The following is a 24,615-nucleotide window of genomic DNA, read 5'->3' as shown; positions in this document are numbered from 1 at the left end:
AATTGTGTAAAAATAATAAAAAATCTTTATTAAACATCTATAACCAATAAAACTTACAAAATGTACAAAGGCAGTTCTGCAGCCCTGTAAATATTCTTATGTCCTAACCCTTCATTTTTAGAAAATGGATGAAATATCAGAGGACTGTTGGAATTTTGACTTATTCTTGCTTTCTTGATGGAGTCGGAAAGCTGTACCAAATATTATAATTAAATAAACAGTATACAGATTAGACTATCTATTCTCTTATTTCACTTCCCCGTATTCTTCTCAACAACAAAAATAATAAAAAAAATAAATAAATAATTAACAAATAATAATAAAATTACCTTTTCTCCCAGATCAATTGGTATAACAATATCATCCTCAGCATGAAGTATCATAATAGGTGCGCTGACTTTACTCAAATGAACATCTGATTCAAATCTAAGACCATTATCGTACATAGGTTGTATAAAGAAGTAATCAAACCAAGGTAGAAACTTGAAAATCTGGAAACCATAGCAGGAAAATAATTGTGATAATTTTTAAATTGGTTAACATCAATTTTATGAATGTGCCGAACCCTGGACAAAACTAGTCAGTTCTAATTTGATTATGAAATAAAAAAAAAAAAAAAATTTTGTGAAATCGTCAGTCAACATGTACTTGAATTTTTCCACATAAGCCAACCGGGCTATTCTCAGTATTTTGCCTAGTTCATCAACAATTATAACTTTTTAATGCCAGTATAGGATGTGGTTTCATTCATAATAATATTTTAATACCCATTACTGACCCTGGTTTTAAAACAGTTTTTGTTTTTTGTTTTAAGTAGACCTTAATGCTTTTAATCTTTAATCCTTAATCTCTTCGAAGATTTCTCGCTATTTAATTCATTATTGATAAATCAGAAACAAGATATCGCTTGCTACAACCGAAAGACAAAAGAAAATTTGTAGAAAACGATAACATTTGATATCTGTCACAATCGTCCTACAATCCAAACTTTGTTTCATCAATCAGTGCCCATGGCACACTTTTTCTGCCAAAGTTGTAGTAATTGGAGGGCTTGAAAATATTTTTTTTTTAATATCAAACCAAAAGAATGATATTCACGCGGAATCTACAACTGGAAGAAGTTGCCTTCAAACAATCGTTTTATGCTAAATAATGTTTAAATCATTAATATACAAAATAATTTAAACTCAGTCAATCTTAAGATGTTTAACCATTAAACAAGTAAAGTAACAATAAATAAATACCCTGGCTAATGGATATGATCTTATTTCGTCTGACATATTATTAAACGGCGATTCTAAGACTAAACCTTGTATTTCTTCTTTTTGTTTCTCTAGAATATCTAATAAATGTGACGCAATTCTGAAATAAAATAAGTAAATCCATCTTAAGAAACAATCTTCTGGAAGAACAAAGTAATATTAAAAAATATTTTTAGTAAAATGAAAAAACATAAGAGGTGCAGTAAAATGAAATTGCTTATTGTTATTAAATTGTGACAATTCTTAAGTTGATTAAGAGGTTTGCCTTTTGAAAAAATCCCTCAAATTTGATACATTTTTTTAGATTTAGGCACCTCAATAGCTAAGATAATTTCTCAGGGCACTATTGGCCTCAGTTTAGTTGTCTATCGTTTTTGTTATAGGTTTCAAAATAATCTTAAAATTAAAGTAAAATTTCGTTCCATTCCATTTTTAACAGTATTGTGCAAAACTAATCACTTTTTAATGATCCCTTACTTCATTTGTCCCGTTTAATTTTAATAATCATTAGTTTTATATTTACCCCGATCCTAATGAATGTCCCCATAAAAATATGGGTGATGATCCTGCTTTCAATTTCACCCATTCATACACATGTTTTGAATCATTCACCACTCCTGTTTCCGATGGTTCCACAGGTGACGAATCTCCGTAACCTATTTAAAAAAAAATTAAACAAAGAATTCTTTTACAAAAATAGAAGATATCAAAATATTAAATAAAGGCTCTATTTCTGAAAGAAATCATTAAAAAAAGGCGTAGGGAAATTTGTTCATTTTAGAGAAATTTTAATAATCACTTGCCATCTTTCCACCAAAGCTACATCACTTCTCATTGTACGAATAACTTCATACTTATATTGAGTCATATTTTCAAATACTCAGCCAATGAAAACACTAATGAAATATGTTAAGCACAACAAAATTCTAATTTATAAAAACTTACTACAGAAATTTGGTGCCTGTGCATAAAAAACACAATTTTTCTTAATACTTCTTAGATAAATACTATGCTTAAAAATTTTCAAAAGTTATGATGAAAGACAGACATCAGTTGTAACGGAAAAGAAGGGCAATAATACAATTTTTTTAAAATGACTATCTCATATCATTTAGAAAATAATAAAATAAAAAATATATTTTCACGAAAATTTCAAGCATTGAAAATTTTTATAAATGACATACGAGATCTGTCTAAAAAGTATCCGACCTTTATTTTTCCCTCGCAAAATAAAGACGATAGCGCGGCGGCACTGTACTCAGTAAAGGAAGACACCTTCATGCGCATGAGTGAATTTTGTCACCGCCTTCCAGTGCGTCAGTCGCTGCCTGTGGGTCGCTGAATGAGGTGCTATACAACGTGTTCGTCGCATTACCGATTCTCCGACTTCCGGATCCGATTCTCTCAAGATGACTGAACGTGATGAGCAAAGGCACTGCATCAAATTTTGTCAAAAGCTTGGTGATTCTCAAAGCGAAACAATTCGTAAGATTCAGCAGGTATTTGGAGACGAAGCGATGGGTGAAACACAAATTAAAGAGTGGTTCAACCACTTCAAAATAGCCGCACATCAGCGGAGGTGACTAAGTTGTTGTCGCCGGAACGAAAGGACCTTCGTTTTGAAGTTGCAAAACTCCAACCTCTTGGGCAATCTCCCGCACAGTCAAGCGACGATCTGCCATCACCAAATTTCGCACAGTCTCGCGCTCCGAGCAGTCTGGGGCCTGCCAGAACGCTGGTCAATCTCCGCTAATGTGCGGCCATTTTTGAAACGGTTTAACCACTCCTAAATTTGTGTTACACCCATCGCTTCGTCTCCAAACACCTGCTGAATCTTACGAATTGTTTCTCTTTGAGAATCACCAAGCTTTTAACAAAATTTGATGTTTCAGTCATCTTGAGAGAATCGGTAATGCGACGAACACGTTGTGTAGCACCTCACTCAGCGACCCACAGGCAGCGACTCACGCGCTGGAGGGCGGTCACAAAATTCACACATGCGCATGAAGGTGTCTTCCTTTACTGAGTACAGTGCCGCCGCGCTATCGTCTTTATTTTGCGAGGGAAAAATAAAGGTCGGATACTTTTTAGACAGACCTCGTATAAAGTGTATATAATATACCTCGAACCTCTACATCGCAAGGTAGATGAGATGGGGACTAATTAAGTATATATCTCGAACCTCCCATAAAAACCTCTGAATGACGGTTGTTTTGTAAGTCGTTTTACACTAATTGGACCAGGCGTAAAAGATTTTCATTTTAAAAGCTACATTTGTTTCCCACCTCATCAACTTATGTGTCATTGACATGTCACATGACATGACTGTCGTTGTTACATTAAATTTTTACCAAATCATCCTCCCAAAAGACATTTTCAATGTTTATAAAACCTTCTACTCATAATTTGAAGTAAAACCAATCAGTTAACTTTTCTAAAGAACATTTTATTTATACTTACTTCTATAATCAAATGCAATAATGTGGAAATTGTTTTTCTGAAGCAACCGGTACAATTCAAGCCTGTGCGCAGTGCCCCTGTTGCCGGAATTTCCATGCATATACACAAATATAGGATCACCCCGATTTAACCAATCTGTGGTATCCTTTTGCGATCCAGAAGTAGCAAACTTTGATGGAAGTATATGCCTGAAATTAATTTATGAGCTGCTTTTTATTTTATAATATATATTCTTGCTTATGATGGATAAAGCTCTACTAGGTTAGACAAATCTGTGTTTCATTTTTTAAAAGTCTCATATCTATGCACTATTTTTTAACATTTATTTCCTTAAAAATGTTGATGGTACTATTGACATCTCTAGTTATTACCTATTCAAAAGTTAAGTTGCAAACGTCCGAGAAAATTAACTATCTTTACAGTAAGTCCTCTACATCTTCTATTATTAAGTACCGATTGGTCGGGTTCTACAGAATAATCACCAACATTTACCCTTGCATTAGTTCCTAAAGTGAGCAATATCGACCCAGGAGACGATGGAAAGCTCAAGTTTAATCTGGGGGCTTTCCATAAAATAAAGGAATAGTGTATGCACAGAAAACCTATTCAAATATTTATTTAAAACTATTTGTAGTTAGAAATCTTAGAGAATACAAAGAAAGATTTTTTTTTCTTTTTGTAAAATGGCAGAATTCAATTTACTTCACACTCAAGTCCATGGGTTGTCAAAAAGCTCCTGATTGAGTAGATTTCATTTATATTCTCTCCATCTGGCGGCTGGAGTTCATAGAAAACAATGATGATTCTTTATGAGCTTATTTGATTAACTCAAAAAAGTGATACAGCTTATTAATCAAATTTAATGAAAGAAGTCTGTTGCGACAAATTGATGAAATGAAAGTTTATTAAAACAAAAAGTGGTATTCGTGTTTTTGTGACGCATATTCTTTTGTGTAAACAAAATTTAGGAAACACAATAACGTCAGCTAGTTATCAAGTTGATGGAAGGTCGAAAAACATGATGATGCAGCCATTATTTAGACATCTGGATGCTTTCCATTCGGACTTCAATCTCAGATAAGAAGGTATTTTTAAATTGAACTCACCAAATTACATTCGAATCCTTTTGCGTCGTATCAAATTGATAAATTGCAACAGGTAATAGTATTAACATCACTGAAGAACTTACATTTAAATACGATTATCAACATTTCTGGCTACAAACCAGATATTTGAACTCTATTTAGAAATAAGGGTAATCGAACAAAAGTTATAAATAGCTCTTTCCCTTAAAATTATTCAGTGAAGGCAGAATTAGCGCAGTTACAACTCAATAAAACCAAGAAAGTAACAAGCTAGAACAGGGGTCGGCAACCCGCGGCTCTTTTATCCAAATTTTGTGGCTCTTCAGCCTGTCCAAAATAAATTGTAAGTATAATTCAATTTTATTGAAATAAATGAAAATTTCATTTATTAATGTAAAGATATTTTTTCAAAAAAGAATTTTAAATGTGATAGGTTTGAAACTGAATAGAATTATATTAAAATACAGTACGTAATATACAGGACTGCCGCTATTTTCAATCTAACACAGGTTTAGTTATTATTTATTTGTTTATTTACTTTGCAATATGTGAAAATAAATACATAAAACATTTAAATGTTATTGAATATCATAAAACAATAATTTGTTAATATAAATGATCTACAGAGTTTTGTACACTGTCATCCTTGCGGCTCTTGGTAAGATTTATTAAAATTATTTAAGAAGAAATGGCTCTCTACTTAAAATAGGTTGCCGACCCCTGAGCTAGAACATAGTTGAACGCGGCGAACTAAGATTACTGCTGATCAATTTAAAGCCGAACATTCGTACACTAACATAATTCCACCAAGTTCATCAATTCTATTAAAAATACGTTTTAATTAAATTTTGGTATAATCTAATTTTAAGTTGATGTTATTGATTAATTTGGTTATTTCAAATTCCTAGATATTTTATTTTCAAACGAAAGATTCTGACATTTGGTAGTCATCATTTCCAGAATCAAACTCTACCCCAAGAGGAAAAGTCACTTTCACAATTTATGATACTGAATTAGCGTTACTTGAACGGTTGAAGTTCATCAACTTGATGGCAGGAAAACCGCCGCTCTCTAGTGCCCAAGTAACTAACTCCCTTCATTTCAGTGACAGTGATGATACGTGAAGAGATAACAGAGACTAGAATTGAGAGTTAGGTCTTTAGTACGCGATGCCTGCTATCTAAATTTGAGCTGATGTGGTCGTTGAGCCAACAGCACTGGGCCGTGGATATCGTAGCAGCTTTTCCGAGTGAGTCCCCTACACCTATGTTCCTTGGCAGCTATTGGGGAGGAAGTTTCTCGTTCTAGTACCTGACCAGGCCGATAGCCCGTGCCGACTTGATACCATTTTCTAGGGCAATTTTAAACTCAAATTTTCTTCTAGAGTGAATTCCTATATTATCTGTGGCAGTGGAAGAGGAAATAGTCTCTAGATAAAAAAATCCTCAGACATTAAATACCCAGAAGAGATAATACACAAAACTATTAGTGGCAAATCCATGACACTTTTAAAAAGAAGAGGTTTTCTCGACTACAACTACAAAGGATCAGAAATGGCTGCATTAACTGAAAAACCAGATCACCAAGATGTTGGCTACTAGCTAACAAGTTAATCTTAAGCTAATGGTTCGAGTTAGATTTATTTCTTTTTTTGGGAGGTTCCAAAAGTGTGGAGATTCAATTTAATAGAAGTAAGTTTCAACCATAAAGATTAAGAATTAATCTAAACTTTTACTCAATCAAATTTAACCCTCAACATTAATCTGAATATTCCCTACATCTAAGACCTAATCCTTTCCCGTTAAAAAAATTTCCATACATCACTAACACCCTACACTAATCCACTTATCGAGTAGCTAAACTCCTCTCAGATCCCAAGATATCCTAGACGTCGGCTGAAGCGCGAGTGATTTCGAGTACTCTTCAATGGAAAGTTGTTAACTTATAAGGTAGTCATCATTGGATGGCTACTCCTCCACGTTGTACCTGACAGAGATGCGGTATCATTACATTTACTAATTGTATATTATACAGGTATAAATTTCAAAGTAATGAAAGAATTTTTACGACTCGATTCCTCACTTCATGAATCAATAATTCAAATTTTGAAATAAGAAAATCACAAGTTGAACTATACTAGAAGCATTAAAAAGTGAGTTTCGAGAAAAATAACCTTGCAAAGTAACCAAAATGAACATCTTATCTTCCCACTGCAATATCAACAACAGTTGAGAAGTTAAGAACAAAATGCAACGCAAAGGACCCTTCAAAATCATTATAAAAGTGATGCAAGCAACACAGTATCAATTACCTACTCCTCAAGGGGGAATAAGAAATTTATTATTTAATTCTTTTAATAACAAAAATTTAGTTAAACTATATAACTAACCAAACTCCAATCGTTACATTGTCGTCAGTTCGTACATAAAAATTTCGAGCCCCCATCAGGTTTAATTTTTCTGGATGCTTAAAGTCCACAGGTACGCTGACTGTAAAATAAATTTTATAATTTATAAATTACAGCATAAATAAATTTTATGCAAAATTTGAAATATTCAATTTGTAAACTTAAGCTAGTAATGTAAATAATCAAGTAACTTTTGAAGTTTAAATGTACACAATTTTTCTAATTTCTACTTTAAACATGGCCTTAAGGATCATTGCAGTTTTTAGAACGAAAAATCAATGCGCTAATTTGTTCCAACCAAAAATTTGTGTAACTAGACTAACCGAAATATTTTGTTCTCAAAATAGGATACACTTTCGAGGGTTTTTATAAAACAGAAAGTAACGCTTCCAACAATGTGCCTATAATTGAAAAGGCCAAATAGTAACAGAAAGCAATTTTGTTGTGATAATTTTTGATTGCTCTTAATCTCGACACGAGACTAACCTGTACTCAACTCATTTCACTAAATTAAGATAGACCTGTCAAAAACTCTCAAGACAGCTCTTCTCTCAAAGTAACCGAGGGACACCACTCATTCCTCATAGTACTAGTCTCTAGTATATATCTAAGCAAGATCATTACTGACACGCATAGACCCTACTAAAAATGCAATGAATGAGAAGCAAGTTTCCCCAAGTGTTGCGATCGCCCTTGGAATACTGAGGTTTAAATCCACTGGGAACTGGAAGTCCCGGCAATAAAAGACTTAAAGGGCTAAAATAGAATATCGAAAAGAATGAAGAAACGTATAAACTAGTATATATGTATGGTCTTTTCAATTTGTCCATTGATATATTATTATGTCTGAAAGAGATTACTTGAGATCGTGTAAAGAATAAAGTTAGGCAAAAAAAAAATTATTTTTGCCTTAGTACATGCCCAACTTCACGTCTTTGCAGTATTTTTCAGTCTCTTTTGGGCGGGCATCTCACTTATTAATGGACAAATTGAAAAACCCATTCGAGTTTTTTATTGTTACCTTTTTTTCATGCCTTTAGGTATTCTATTTTAGCCCTCCATGAAAAATCATTCAATCATTAGGACGACAAATGTCTGGAGAACTCGAAACTACAGAAATCAAAGCTTTGAGCAGAAAAGTTAGATTTAAGTAATAACAGAGCTGAAAGACAAAGATTTAGGGCCAGATTTTAAATTTTAAATATTAGATTGTAGAATAAATAGGTTGTCGCTTATTAAAAGCCAATCCTATTCGACCTTTCGATTTCAATTCGAACCATTCGATTTTGTATGCCCTCCTTATGAGTCAGTGTTTGTATTGTTCTTTGTATAGATACAATGTTTGAAAGTGAATAAGGATGTGATAACGAGCTAACTAGGTACGCTAAATCCAAGTAATAACTAACACTCAATAACGACCCCTGAGGTCCTATGCACATTGGTAAAACGGGTCAGTATTAAGTACTGTTTTGCTGTTATGCTGCTTATTTACAGGGACGCTAAGCCCCCTGAAAAACTAGCTATCCTAGGGCAGAGTTATTAAAATACTAATAATAACAATTAATTATAAAAAATTAATTAACTAATATAAGAAAGCGAAAACTTACCAAAATTGAGAAAGAGGAGATTCCTTTGAAATACATATGAATATCTGTATATGACAGGTATAACTATAAAGATAACCGCGAAAATTAACAGCGCTGCAATTAAAGTTCCAAAAAGTATTCTGCAAAAGAAACAAAATAATAAGTTAAAGTTATAAGTAAAAAAGAAACGCTAATACAACAATAAGAATTTATAATTTAAAAGCAATGTCATTTATAACAGACAAAATATTTATTATAATAATTACACAAGTCATTACTTTACCCAAATGAACAATATTTCTAGGATAATTCCCTCTAGTCAATATGACCAAATTAATAATTTTAGCATTTGAGACTAGCAGGTTTTATAAGCCAACAATCAATTCAATTTGCTTCACGGTTTGTAGTTTCAATCATCAAAGGAAAAGGCTACCATATAAAATATTTAAACATTCAAGAATGGACAATTGATTATCATATGTAGCAAACATGTGCAAATTATAAAAACTAAGATAGATTTTTATAATTCCAAACAAATGATATTTAATAAAATAGATTATACGACTAATTTATAATATAAATTCTTTTATATTTTATAATTTTGTCAATGCTTCGCACCAGGGCTGCTGAAAAAAAATTGGCTTTCTTCTATTTACATACTATAAATATAGGTTGTTTTGCACTAATTATTAATTAATTAGATTAGAAAGAATAATTAATGCATAATACTTTTACTCCCGAATACTTTTTTCTTTTATAAGAATATGACTTTAAGCTTTTACAGCAATCGATAAGTCCGTACGTTAAAGGCCGACATTTACAAAAATAAGAAAGCAGTATTGAAATATCACATATAAGTAAAATGAAAAACATAAATGCGTAATCAAAAATTATAATTAATAATAAAGACTAGGCATTTAATAACCGAACCATCAGTACTAGGAAGTTCGTAATAAAATAAACGTTAATAAAATACAAGAATAAGTACAATGTTACCATAAGTCTTTTAAAACTAACAAAAATTGTTTCAATTGCTTGGAAAGAAGTTGAACAAAACAATTAGATGTTGATAATTTCAGGCAGACGTGCACACTTAACACTTGAACAGTTGAAAAAAGGGCTTAAGTTCACATTTTACAGCTTTAGAAATATAGATAAAAAAAGATGTCTGTATTAAAATAAAAGGGAAGAAAAAAAGAATTTATAGTCTGAGTGTGGACTCAGAGAAGACTGATACGTCTCAGATGTGAGGCAGTTTTGACGGTGGATATCAGAATCTCTCCACTCGATAGATCTTAGATGCTACCTAAATTGCTAGAATATTTGTGACCAATACATTCTACACTTAACAGAAACCAGTGCCGTGCGCACGTTCATCACTAGTACTGTAACTTTTAGGATTTCTGGATAGGGTATTAAAACATGTTAACGAGATAAGAACAATAATACTGAGAAAAACTAAAATCTCTAAATAAAACTTATTATTTGGACGAAGGTGGTACACCTCTTTCTGTTTCAAGTCTGCTGCATTTGTGGTATTTAATGGTGATTTTTTACCGTGATATATAAATAATTAGAGCTCCTTGTATACTTATTTTAGTGCATATATAAAAAAAAACTTAAAATAAAAGATATATTCTAATTACATTAAGACACAACAGAAATTAAAATAATACACATTTTTACAATAGTAAAAAAATAAAAATGATCGACATAATATGCTAAAATTAATGAAAATAAACAATGATTTCGATTTACAGAAAATAAAGTGATGCAAATTTTTCTAGTCTGACTTTATGTCTACATACCTATTGGTGTTTTCTACGAAATCTTGTGTTCTAAACATGAATTGGACGAATTGTAATCGACCTTATATATATACAAATATGTGCATTTTAAAACTTAAATCATCAAATAGTAACAGGTCTACAAGTAAAATTTTGCACAGACATTACTTTATTCTGGTTTTTTTAATATGTGATAATTGATTATGTGATATATAAAATATATATAGAAAGTCGGCTTAAAATTTTACACTCCCTTTAAATTTTACCTCTAATATTGTTATAGACCAACAATAAAACTAAACACTTAACTAATAATAGGCGGGACCAATTTTATACATTCACCCGCAAAATTTATGTTTAAGACCAAAATTCCATCCACAGTTATCCTGGGCACAACTGCAATTAACTGCCTCTCTTATGGCAGTAAACTATGGAGATAAGAATACAAATTACGAAAATATATGTTCTTAAATCCTTATCTTCCCCGGAGATACCCCATGATTCTTACTAATCCTATAAAAATGCCTCACTGAATCCTTCTTTAAAACACTTCATTGTGAAAAGAAAGACTCATTATGCTATAATGCTAGCAGGGGCTAGTTGGGTAGGGACCCAACACGTTAGGCAAAGCAAACTCTAAACTCGGTAATCTTGCGGGCTTGCTCTTGAAAGTTAAAAACAATGAGTAGTATCCATTAAGAAAGATTTTTCTTTGTACCAGACAGCAGCAGGGCATGTTTGCGTGGAATAGAATGCGATGGACGGCTTTCTAACGAGACAAGACGCCAAAAGAGTAAGTAGGAGGTCTGTAAAGCTAGTTCTGGAACAATTTCATTGATTTGAGGCTGATGAAGATCTGACTGGGCAACTATAATCGGTACAGATTTGAGCGTTCCTCAGGTTTACTTCTGAGGCAATGACAACTCTAAGAGTATCTGAAGAACTAGATTTGTACCGATGATATCTGCAAATTCTGTAGAGGAAACTTTAAGACATCCCCTAAAGGTCTGAGATGCTACTATCCAATGAAGATTTAGACACCTACTGGACTTCCTAAAACTTTCTTGGACCTCATGATTTTGTTTTTGTTTACATTTTTGACCGGAAGGAGCGCTAAAGGGAGTCACCCGGCATCAGAAAATGGGCAATATATCTTGAAAGTACTGTTATTCCTGGAACAAAATCTTTTAGCACCCTAACTCCTCTGTAAATTATTCAAAAGTTTCATTCCTTTACTAATTAGAATATTTGTTCAGAAGGAAGTAAATAATCTAGATTTGAAAAACTTTACTGGTCATTATTAAAATATGATTTATATAACCTAATTCATAATATTATGATACTTTACTTCTTATAAATATATTTTATTTACAAATTTCAAACAATTATTAATTGTGTTAACACTTGCAAACCATCTCTTAATATCACAACACAAACATAATAAAATAATGACATGTTTATGATAATATAATTTAAAAAGTTTAATCAAACATTTTGCGTGAATGAAAATTATTAAGGTGTAACAAGAAGCCGTAAAAATGCACGTCTAAACTACATAAGCTACAATTTTGAACTTTTAATCATGTGCAATAAGTACTTCAGTAGAATTCTTCGAAGTATAATAATTTAATATTATTTTATTAGGATTAACATTAGATGAGTGGCCTGAATCACACGCCAAAAATATTTATAATAAAAAAAAAAAAGTACATATAAAAAATATACATGCCAGTCATCTAATCAGTTATTATATTAATCATACTCACACGTTGTTAAACCATAGTGCTACGATAGTAATCGGAATTAAGAAGAAAATAGTAAGCGCTATTAACTTCGGTAAATCCATAGCATATCTATAGAACTCTAACAAAACATGCAGATTATCAATCAATCAATGCTATATTTAATAATTATGCCTTAGTAGAAAGAGAAATTTATCTGAAACAAGGAATTTTCAACAAAATTAAGAAGGTACTCACGGCAAAAAGGAAAGTTATTAATTTTTCTGTAAACCATTTAAGATAACTTTAAGTAGTAAAAATAGCATACAAATTTAGTTGTGAATAAAATAGAAAAAATAAAATTGGCGCCAAAAATTGCCTTAACCTGAGTTTATAATTAAATGTAGTAAATAAGCAAAGAAATAGAAATAAAAATATATATATACTTTATTCTGAGCATGTTCACACCATATCAGTTTTAAGATAGCCCTGTTCTTAATTATGAAATTTGAACTGGCATTCAATAACAGATAATTTCACCTACCTTTTTATGAATTTTCTTTTATAAATGAACTTCATGTCTGGATGTTGTGGAAAGCTGCTGCAACAAAAATAAAACCATATTTTTAACAGTCTGGAAAGGGTAATCTCATGCGCGAGCCATGATAAAAAGAATATTCATTAATTAAAAAGAAATTGATGAAAAAAATATTCATTTAACGAGCAAAAAGCATTCCCAAATAAACTAAGTGTTGTCAATAACAATTTATATTTGAAAGTTTGCAAATTATAAGGCCTGCCTAATTAAAAAGCAGTCTAAAATGTAATTAAAAATATCTAATGGTATCACAGAATTAAATAAAAGTATATTTATTACTTACATGTAACTCTAAAAAATAATGATCACTTTAGCAGTATCACAACAAAGTAAAATGGAAATTTTTCTAGTTAATAAATGCATAAAATTATCTATAAAGTAGAGATGTAAATCCCATACTTCCCGTCAGCACACTTCAAAGTAAAATACCACGGATATTACATAAAAATTTCTTTCCTGTACCATCACAGCATTACCTAACATTTGGGATTACCACTTTCCTCATCTGAACTTAGCTATTACACATAAACTCGTTGTGGTAGGCTCAATGCACTGCTGTGCAAACAGCTATGGTTATGTATGTAGCTCCGGGTTGTCTATGGTCCAGTATCTAGCGCGTACCCCTCTACAAGTACCTATCTTAAAAAAGAGAGGGGTATCCTTGAATTCTTGTCATGCTATTAATAGATTAGTGCCACTAGCAATCTCTCGGGAAATAAATGTTTTAAATGGATTTTAAGTTGAAAACGATCAATATTATGAATTATATTGCTGCATTTTTTAGTATAACTTGATTAAAAAAAAAAAAAGAAAGTAAATCAGATAGGTGCTGAAGGAAGGTTACTCTAAAGTAAATAGGAGGTTATAGTAATGTTACATAGTGGTGATGTGTATTGGTGTTTTAAAAATCTAAATAATCCTCACAAAATATAATGGCCCTAAATGCTGAAGTGCTATTGTGCCATGGTGAAGAAGAAGAAAGTGACTATTATTTACAATTCTCCAAAAATAAAATAACTTTTGAAGGTGTAAGTAAATCCAAACTAACCAATGTATTTTTTGACGAATCTAATACTCAAGTGTTTAGTATTAAATCGGGTGATTTCACAGAAGTTACTGTCAAAAGTCCTAATCCCAGTTTCTGCACAATGTTTAAAATTGAAGAAAAAGGCAGAGTAATATCAATTAAATTTTCACCTGACCAGAATATTCTTGCCTTACAAAGAACGCTAACTGCTGTAGAATTTTTAACCTTCACTGATGGAAATATTTCTAAGGAATTTATAGAAACTTTTAAAGGATGCACTCTTCTTGGATACATTTGGACGGGAAAAACTGAAGTGGTTTTTGTATCTGATAATGGAATTAAGTTATGTAGAGTTGATGTAAATAGTGGAACTTTACACACAGTTAAGAACCTTTCTTTGACAATAAATTGGTTTACTTATTATTCGCCTATATGCCTGATATTATTGAATGTTGGCTTGCCCCATGGAAATTCAATGCAGTTATTGCAAATCAAACAGAACCAAATTCTGAAGCTCGCCAAATTTGATGTTGACTGCGATTCAGGTGTGAACAAATTAAAGAAGAACGCCATTGCCGAAAGAGATGTTGCGTTGGGTGTAGTATATAATCAGCCTAGAATACTTCTAATGAATTATCAAACAGTTAATACTGGAGTTCAAACAGAGGTAATTGTTTATACAATTATAAAATTAGCTGCTGTTAAAAAAACCAACGTGTTAAGGATACATCAAAATGGCAGATTTGCATTGAATCTAGTTGATAATTTAATTTTTGTACACAACCAATTAATGAAATCTTCGCTGGTTTTTGATATTACTGACGTCGAATTTCAAGGTGTAGTAATCTATCATTTACCTGTCATCGAACCTAAAACCATAAAACCCTATGATGATGATGAACATCTCAATAGCAGTAGTAGTAGTACAATACAGAAATATTGTGAACTTTACTCACCAAATTGGATCATGTTTCAGCCAAATATTGTAATGGATGTTAAAGCAGGTTGTCTTTGGACATTAGAGCTAATATTAATGGGTTTTTATAAGTACATAGAAGATAAAAAGGAGTTAGTAAAGTTTCTGTTATTAAGATCAAACTCCAAATTCATTATTGCTAGGACTCTAAGTTCATTAATGGATGAAGGAGGTGGACGCCTTGAAGAGTTAGCTGAAATCTTTGACCAGATTAATCTTGTGTATAAAAATTATTTGGAGCAGAGTTTGAAAAGCCAGATAGGTCTTCCTGCTTCGATGAGTAAGCCAGATGATGATCCAGTAGTCGAATTTAGAACTGTAATCGATCAGTCTTTTATATATACATACGTATTTTGCAAATTGGCGGAGAGGGTGTATAATGAAGCAAACAAGAAACAGTCAAGGTAAATACGAGTATATTCTATTTTCTCTTATTTAAATGTTAGCTAACAATTTGACAGTTTTGAATTTGTATTTATTTATTTTCAGGCTACTGTCTTGGACTTTACTTGAATACATTCGATCACTGGCGGATTTGCAAATTCCTGCTCAACATTTCCTGTATGAACTTCTTATTAATTGTCTTGTTTTAACGGATTCTTATTATCAGTTACATCAGTTACTTCAATACCATGGAGTGGCAGATTCGAAGCCACTTGCATGTTTATTGCTTTCATTAGAAAATGTGTATCCTGCAGCTCCTCAGTTAGCGTTGGATATGCTTGAAAGGTTGGGCACTGCTAAGGAAGAAATATCCGAAATTCTCTTATCTAAAGGAGAAGTTCTTTCCAGTTTACGTTACGCAGCTAGCCATGCAGGGCCTCACGATCGAATAATACCTTCTAAATATTTAGAAAAAGCTAGGCAGACAGGTGATGAGAAATTGTATCGATCTTTACTAAAGCATTTTGATTCGAAATCGCATTATCGAAATGGAACTTAATTTGATCTATTATTTTTGTAAATTTTAGTCTATTGTTAAATTTCAAATTAAAACTGTAGTGCTTATCTACGTCTAATTTAATATTCTGACTTAATAATCTTCTGATTTACAGAAATCGCCTAAATTTAATAGTGCAATATTTCTGTCCAGTATGTATGAAATTAAATCAAGTTCTGAGCTGCTAAATTTAATATTGACAGTGTTCAATTTTGATCGTGTTAGAGAGGGAATTAGCTACATGGTAACAAATACTGGATATCAACTCGAGGATCACTGTCCGGTGACAGTTAGTGTTGTCTGTAACGAGAGTACACTGTCCGGAGGTCAGCAGACCATTGAAATAAGCTCCGAGTACCATTAACCTTAGATGTTGACGCACCTTTAATTATACAAAAAAATGTTGATCGTGGTAGATGGTTCCAGAAGTATTCTTGATTTGAGTGAATATTTTCCTTTTTTTGCTCGATCGTTTTCATCCAAACTGAGTTTTACTTTTGTTGAAGTATTTCTAGTAGAGTTTTACTTACTCTACTAATAACAAGAGAAGGTATTGTCATTGTGTTTTTTCGATTTTGAGATTTCAGCATATATATCTGTTTCGAGGTCCCATGAATCGATAAAAATGGTTTTTACAAATCGAATGTGTATGATCAGCGTAACTTGGAAATGAAAATAAGCGCAGAAAGTTCGAATGGGTCCCTTCATATCTACAGTATTCTAACTACAGTTTTGAGGAAGAGCTGGGGTTAAAAGCTTCCCCTGAATGACATTCAAGTGTGATGTTTAGATTAATTACCAGTTGAGTCCTAATTATCATCCTAGTCATAATATCTCTGCCAGTGGACAATATCAATAACTAATATCGGTAACATGGGAATAGCACTCTCGTGAATTCTGAGACTGCTCTGATCTAAGAGGTCCCAACCTTAGGATAGAACTTTATTGATACTCTGAATAGGGTTGGTTGTACCTTCGCCAGTCTGTGCCAGAAAGAACAGGCTCATAAATACGGCAATGAATAAAAATTCATTCAGGGATAAGTAACTTAAGCACCTTGTTTATGAGCTGTTCATGTTTTGCATAACTGAACTTTCATTTCTTTTGAAACTAAATCATTTTTTTCTAGGAGCGCCGTAATAGAAAATAATATCTAATCTCTGCACCGATCTTTCGCTACCCCTGACGACTCTTCATTGCCTGAATAGAGGTATATATTTAGGGTCAGCAGACTAAAGCACATAAGTCAAAAAATTGAATTTAATTATTATTGCTAAAATATGTTTTCTTCACTTTAACTGACAATCGTACCAAAGCAGTCACCTAAACCATAAATGTTCTTCTTCACTTTCCATAATGACAAACACTTAAGGATGTATATAAGATGTCTTATGTGAACATTTATTTTTCACTTATGTGCTTTAGTCTGCCGACCCCTAGATATATCTTGGGATCCCAATAAATAGTCAGCTTCTCACGTGATGTCATTAACTTTAAGTGATGGTGCCTACGGTAACGTACCAAACATTTTACTAGTAGTAAGTATGAGCTTAGACTACATATTTTGTTTAGTTTTCATTGTTAGTGAGTCTCATTCTCCGAAAACATTTAAACACCAAAAATGCTTTTTCGACTGCACAAAAAGATTTTCCGATTTGATGTCAACATACTCAGGAAATATGTTCTAATTTTTGGAGTTGTTCCCGCTTGCCCTTGCCTTATCACAAAACTCTACGCTTCTCACTATTTTTCTACAGCCCCTGGCTGTTTTTTTTTTTTAAATTTTTTCGGAATACTCAGTTTTTTCATCGCTTCATACAGCAGTTTTCTGACAACTTATTTCAATTTCCATTTTTAAATCTATAAATGTATGATGAGCTGGTTGCAGATGATCTTGATTTTTCTTGTGGTTCATTCTTAGCGAGAGAACGATTTGTAGAGGAACCACCTGAACTTTTTATATTTTTTTGGCTGTTATGTTTTAACAGAAGTATTATTTATTTCTACTTCTTTGTTATTTTTTTTTTATTTAAGATTAAGGCGCGTCAACATCTAAGGTTATTAGCGCCCGGAGCTTTTTCCAGTGCACTGCCGGCCTCCGGACAGTGTTCTCTCGTTACAGACAACACTGTCCATCACCGGACAGTGAACTGTAAGAAGCTCCTAGGAAGAAAAAATCTAAGGGTCAGCTGCTGGATTCGAACCCGGGACCTCCGCGTGGGAGTCCAGTATGCTAACCTCATAGCTAATCCCTTCCCTACTTCTTTGTTATTATTATTATTATTATTACTTTATTATCATCTTTCCATTGTTTAAGTTAAATAATAATAATTTTTAATGTAAATAGACTAACGTGAAATTAATTGATATATATTATGTACATAGCAAGAATTTATTTATTTATTTTTATCTAAAATCGAAGAAATGATTACGTTTATTTATTTAAAAATGTGTAAATTTCTTTTGCTGTTCTTGAAATACTTATGTAAGTTCCAGGGCATAATAAATGTTTTTTTCTTTTGATTTTGAGCGTCTGTTTTTGATTCAACATATTGTAACGTTAACAACCATGTATAAAATGCATTTCCAAAATCAGATTCACATTATTACCTTCGCTTGAAAGTGTTCACTAAAATAAAATACCCTCAAAATTATTGCTTTATGTAAATAAATAATCTTTTGGTATTTTAAAAAGAAAATTTCCAGTTTTAAACCATGGTATTACAACTTTACGACAGCTCCTCACCAGTTTTTGAGATTTATTATTTATTTATTTTTTGTAAAGATTAATACCTTAATAAAGAATCACAAATTGATCTTTACTCAATTCTTGAAGCCTTTATTTTGATCTACGATGCTTTTTATTGTTATTCTTAGTCTAAGGAAAAAAAGCAATCGTATCAAATTTGCGCTGCCGAGTTTTTATTGGAAATCTTTGCGTTGAGAATCCCTGTGTTCGAAAAAATGGATTTTAAGTATGAACAAAATACTTCAAAAACAAAAAATCGCAAGTGGCTTAAACTTTGTATGTCGATCGGTCACTACCGGGGGACTCAACAGAAACTTAACGGTCCCAAGTCCTCAAGCAGAAGTTTAGGAACACCTTATTGATGGGATTTTCACGAAGTATGTCTTTAAAGTTTGAATATACATCGCAAACGTCGATTTCTAATTGCAATTGAAAAATTTTCTTAGGAATAAAAAATATTGATTGTGATCTCATTATATTGTAAATTATTAAAATGAGGTTAGGACCGCAGTAATTTATAATATTATTCTTTTTATATAATTTTAACTATACAACTGTCCTATCAGACCGTTTCAATATAATAATACATATGTATATCTTTTTCTAAAAGAACAGATTATTTATTACAGAAATCATAGAATGGCCAATTAAAATTGCAGCTTTAAATCCTCGTTTTACTGGATGCTAATTTTTTATCATGCGAATCTCGATGCCCCTAAAATTTTCTTCAGATTTCTAGACTGAATGGCTCTCTTAAAGACCAGGTTATGTTTGCAGAAAGTACTGGCTCTATAGGTACTGGGTACTGGCTAACAATGGCATTAGGAGAAGATATTTAGATAGTAAGTGAGAAAACTGAAGTAACACCCTCGATCTCATGGCTTCCATGTTTCAGCAGAAGGCATGGCGATACTTGAGTATAGCATGTTGGGGGGATAGTTAAGAAACAACGGATAAAGGAATCTTCTTCAGTTGGCTATTTTAAAACTCTTACTGGTACGAAGGGAGAAAATACAAATGAAGGCATGAGAGAGTTTTTGGGAAAGAGAAGGCAGATGGATTTAACAATGATGTTTAATCCCAACCGTCCTTTGGCTCAGAATCCCAGATAAATTTAGGTACACCACAGTTAAGAATAGGGAAGTAGATGGGATGAACAGAAGATGGAACCAGCTTGCGAACAATCTAAAATATTAATAGAGAGAACCAATGAATTTTTTTAGGACTGTCTAATTGGAGAGCAACTGAACATACAGATGTGGATATCTGATGATCATGGCAGTACTTATACTATAGGAATGTCAGTAAGGAGTAAGATAAACGGCACACTATCTGGGTGACTTTTCCAGGTTTGTGCAAACCGGAATGAGGATATCGGAATGGATGACATTGAGAGAGAGACAGGTTCAGAGATTTGTTCTTAATTGAATTGAGAATAAACAAAGAAGGGATCTGCAGGTTTTAAATTAATTAGGAGCTTAGGCTTAATCTGGGTAGGATATGGGCTATTATTTGCCTAGGCTTGAGCCACACGATCATGCATGATTGAATAGTGTTAACAATAATGTGAGGTGGTTTATCAGCCGCTAAGGTTCTTTTAGATTAAGATGGAGCAAAGAATTACCTGCACCTGGGAGACTAGGATGCTAAGACCACTAAGATTATGTAAATCCACTTCCCCCCGGGGAGTTTGTAACGGGATGAGAATAAATTAACTTGAATTTCGAAACAGTTCCTTCCATTATCAACAAGTGTAAAAACTAAGGTAAGTTTTTTAATTTTCTATTATTGCCTTGAGTGAAATTTTTACTTAATTTTCCTATTATAAATTGTATAGTGCTTTTAAAAAACAGAGTTCGTTAATTAGTGTTATTAGGGAAATAGGCGTACACAAAAAGAATGCGTCATTATCATATTTATTAATTAGTGAAAGACCTTCAAAATGTACCTTGGTGCTTAAGTTTCAAATTTTATGAAACATAAGTTAGATGTGAAAATAGGTAGCACTTGTTTTGAGCTTAGACAAAAAATTCCAAAAAAGGAACACTTCAAATAGATAAATTTTAGGTTGAAGTATTCGAAAACCAGACAGCTTTATATTACTATAGATGGCTCAGAAAATAAAAATATGAACTATAAACTTAACAAAAAAAGGTTATAATAAATAACTAATTTAGTTATATTTCCAGAAGAATATATTTTTTACGTTTGGAATTACAAGGTTGTTTTTGCGATTGTTTAAGTAAAAAATGCCATTTTTGTACAAAAACAATTTATATTCCAGTTGCAAGGAATTTCCTCTTAAATTTTATTCAGAAATGGCAAATTTATGGATCTTTTGTATTTTAAGTCAAACCTTTTGCCACCATATTGAACACTATTCAAACAATTGAACATCTAATTTAATAAACTAAACTCTTTTCCATTACAAAAATAAATAAATAAATAAATTGTTAATTTATTAATAAAAGGTTTAATATGTTAGAATTTTTTTATAGAAATAAGGTGAAGCAGATATTAGACCTAAAAATACAGCGCTCTGAAGCAAATGACTCTAAAATACCTGTTTTGAAATTTAATCCGTACAACCTTCAATATAAGTTTTTATCTGATAACAGTACAAGTTAACAGAAAAAAATATATGCATATGTATATTTGATAAAAGCCATAGATAGCATGATTTCAAAGAACATTAACAGTAGAAACTTCAAGTAAACTATCAAGTTTCTGGACGATAAACTATAAAAAAGTTTATCTCCCCTTTTGTGTTAGGAAACAAGAAATAAGAGTCAGCAATTAACACTTGACAAAGAGTTAGATGAAAGATGTTAGAACAGTAAGGATGGTCAAATGTCCCGAGAAGAGTATATAATGTAATAGTTTAATAATGTTATGAAAAGAATAAATACAATAGTTAAATGTCTGTAGGTCCGTTTATAAAGTGTTTGGTCATCATAACTCAAAAATAAGAAATTCACGCTTCTTTTTAAAAGGTTGTTATAATATATAGTGCCTATACTGAAAACCAAATACATATATTGGTTCTAATAACACAATAGAAATAAAAATCATTTTGCACTATAAATAGTGGAAAGATTACCCTCACTGTTAATAAATCAAGAAAAAAAGTTACACACACAGCGAACAAATAAAGTGAATCTACAAACCTCAGCAATGGACGGACCAAAAGAAGGAAGTGAACTGAAGAATGACATTTCCAAAGTGGTTAACAAGTGACATTTTAATTGAAGGTTTATTCAACAATGACGATTGGCTGCTATACGTAATCCTATTTGATTCATCCATTGTAGTATTATAAATTCTTTTTCGTTTCGAATTAATTTTTCAATCAAATAAATAAAAAATTATATAACCATTTAAAAGCTATAAGAATGTGTAAAATTCACATAACTTCATTTTAACTCTGTAATTAATGCAGAGATCCTTCGAAGAGATACGAAGGGTTTGATTTCAATTTTTTCTAGTTTTTACAACCGTTTTAAAACCAGTCAAAGAATTATTAGTATCAAATATAATTTGTTATTCATTAGTTTATTTGTTAAGCGTGACTCCACTTAGTACACTATCACACAGTATTCTCCTTCGAAAAAAATGTAAAAGATTAAAATAAATTTTTGTTGTTTCGCAACTTTTGTTTAGTCATAAGACCAAAATTTAAGGTTTCATTAAGAAGCAGGCCAAGTTCATTCAACTTTCACGGCTAATTTATAATTAGTTTGTATCGATTAGCCTGGATTTAACCATCTACTATATTAGTAGTATTTTGTTGTGATTAGTGCGAAATAGAAACTTTTATTTAGGGTTTATTTACAAACCAATTTAGTTTATTGTTTCCATCACAAGTAGGCTTGCAGAATAGCAACTTGTAGAAAATTGCTGAGAGTAATGTTAAATGTTTGTCCACAACATTATCAGCAGCTACTACCTCAGTAGCGATATGCATCAATAAATGTTTTGACAATACGAAATTTAAGTATTAATTTTTTTCTTACCTATCAATAGTACTTAAAAATAATACCACAGCTTTATTGGAAAATCACTAAACAAAAAAAATGAAAATAAAAATAAAACACCTCACAATCACTTTATATAAACTAACATTATTTAAAGTTGTATTTTCTTACAAGGTCCTTTTTTTTTTAACAAATAATAGAGGGAAATATATTGCGTATGATTAATCCCCGTTTATTTTTCGTGTTCCACCAATGGAACACTTGTAACCCTATCACTGATTACGCAACTTTATTGACAAAAGTATTGTTTTCAGCTATTTTTAATTTTTTCGAATTAAATAAATTTCTAAGACAAGAGATGAATTGTCGTGCATGATTGCCACATACTAGTCAAATATTTTTTACTTGAGATATTTTTTAAAACATTTTATTGTTCATTTCAAGGTCATTGAAATAATGGAATTAACGAAAAAACACGTGCTTAATTATTGTACATTAGTCATAATTTCCTTTTAAATACTCGTTATCGTTTGACTTATTGCAAAGCTAGTGTGGTACGGAGCCCATGAGGAGCGCCCTACAAATTGGGAACATCTTGAATTTATAATAATAATAATAATCCTTTATTTTTATAATAAAAAAAAATACAAAATTTATAATAGTAGGAAATTGCATGGCTATAGCCGTCTGAGGGGAAATTATGATATTAATAATAATAGATGTTCAAATTGTCAGAAGATCCAAAATTTGACGGAATTAAGTAAATTTACCAACAATAGCATTACAAAATTTCATGATTGAAGTTTAAGAAAATCACCGCGTTAAAAGCGTGATTAAATTTGCTCAATGAATTTATATTTTCAAGGAATAACTAAGAGGGTGCGTACTGTTCAATTTTTTCAAGCTATTTTAAGTTTCAGAGAAAAAGTTATTCGTTTCTTTGGAACTCGCTACACACAAATATGTATAAGAGAGAGATAGTGACAAAGTGAGTGAGAAATAGTGACAATGAGTGAGAGATAGTGACAGAGTGAGTGAGATAGTGGCAGTGAGAGATAGTGACAGAATGAGTGAGAGATAATGACTATGAGTGAGAGATAGTGACAGAGTGAGTGAGATAGTGGCAGTGAGTGAGAGATAGCGACAGAGTGAGTGAGAGATAGTGACAAAGTGAGTGAGAAATAGTGGCAGTGAGTGAGAGATAGTGACAGAATGAGTGAGAGATAGTGACAGAGTGAGTGAGATAGTAGCAGTGAGTGAGAGATAGTGACAGAATGAGCGAGAGATAATGACTATGAGTGAGAAATAGTGACAGAGTGAGTGAGATAGTGGCAGTGAGTGAGAGATAGTGGCAGTGAGTGAGAGATAGTGACAGAATGAGTGAGAGATAGTGACTATGAGTGAGAGATAGTGACAGAGTGAGTGAGATAGTGGCAGTGAATGAGAGATAATGACAGAGGGAGAAATAGTGACAAAGAGAGTGAGAGATAGTGACAGAGTGGGAGAGATTGAGAGTAATGTCAATTTCGTGAATACTTGGAGCCATAAAGAATAAAGAACACTCTATTTCACAACTTTTTAATTAGTTTAAGCTCAAATTACCTTCATTTTCATCAAACTTTTCAGCCCTTAAAAAAGTAAATCAATTCTTAATTAGGGCGAACATTCCAATATCTATTACCTTCATCCTTTTTATAAGTTTATTTTGTATCATTTCTTTAGAAGAGAGGCCAAGGTAACTGACACTTTAAATCTTTAAAAAATATAAAATTGCATGGTTTAGCTTTGTTTTAGACTTAATTGATACAATTTTAAAATACTAAAAAAATAAATTTATGAAATTGGCCCTTTCGTTCAGTCTTTTTTTATGAGATTTTGAAATTCTGCCCCACATTTGATTCTTCTTAATATTATAAAGTGGTAAAGTGGTTTTAGAGGCCTCTTTCCCAAACGTTCCCTTAATGGTATTTACGTGGAAAATGTTACGTATCAATGTTAGCACAATTACAATACTTACAGTAAATAGAAAGTAAAACAGTAAAG

General features: G+C 31.9%; 2 protein-coding genes across 7 annotated transcripts in view; one reads left to right on the top strand and one right to left on the bottom strand.

The window, feature by feature from the left end:
* Positions 1 to 24,615, bottom strand: part of LOC141455963 (lysophosphatidylserine lipase ABHD12) — a 50,689-nt gene that overhangs the window by 6,804 nt on the left and 19,270 nt on the right. For 2 of the 6 annotated variants that reach the window (XM_074131485.1, XM_074131486.1), the window contains exons 2-9: positions 12,853 to 12,909; positions 8,822 to 8,940; positions 7,197 to 7,296; positions 3,723 to 3,910; positions 1,786 to 1,918; positions 1,245 to 1,362; positions 330 to 491; positions 58 to 191 (exon numbers count right to left, since the gene is read on the bottom strand). In XM_074131485.1, the coding sequence (XP_073987586.1) occupies positions 58 to 191; positions 330 to 491; positions 1,245 to 1,362; positions 1,786 to 1,918; positions 3,723 to 3,910; positions 7,197 to 7,296; positions 8,822 to 8,940; positions 12,853 to 12,909 (1,011 nt within the window). Of the gene's footprint in view, positions 1 to 57; positions 192 to 329; positions 492 to 1,244; positions 1,363 to 1,785; positions 1,919 to 3,722; positions 3,911 to 7,196; positions 7,297 to 8,821; positions 8,941 to 12,353; positions 12,526 to 12,852; positions 12,910 to 13,189; positions 13,332 to 24,615 lie in introns of those variants that run through there. The other 4 variants (XM_074131488.1, XM_074131489.1, XM_074131490.1 and 1 more) reach the window with 4 other exon arrangements.
* Positions 13,839 to 18,665, top strand: Bulli (regulator of MON1-CCZ1 complex protein bulli). Its single transcript, XM_074131478.1, has 2 exons — positions 13,839 to 15,313; positions 15,399 to 18,665. Exons 1-2 carry the CDS (start codon positions 13,839 to 13,841, stop codon positions 15,850 to 15,852), a joined length of 1,929 nt encoding a protein of 642 aa, XP_073987579.1. The 3' UTR covers positions 15,853 to 18,665.

The sequence above is a fragment of the Rhodnius prolixus genome, unplaced genomic scaffold (genome assembly GCF_049639745.1).
Source record: "Rhodnius prolixus isolate KJV_2025 unplaced genomic scaffold, Rpr scaffold_4, whole genome shotgun sequence".
Classification (NCBI taxonomy): domain Eukaryota; kingdom Metazoa; phylum Arthropoda; class Insecta; order Hemiptera; family Reduviidae; genus Rhodnius; species Rhodnius prolixus.
Note: the sequence above shows the minus strand (reverse complement) of the source record. Positions and strands in the feature narration are given on the sequence as shown.

Coding starts and splice junctions, on each gene's coding strand:
- Bulli (XM_074131478.1), top strand. CDS start 13,839: ATGGCCCTAAATGCTGAAGTGCTATTGTGCCATGGTGAAGAAGAAGAA. Junction 15,314..15,398: donor GCAAACAAGAAACAGTCAAG/GTAAATACGAGT, acceptor ATTTATTTTCAG/GCTACTGTCTTGGACTTTAC.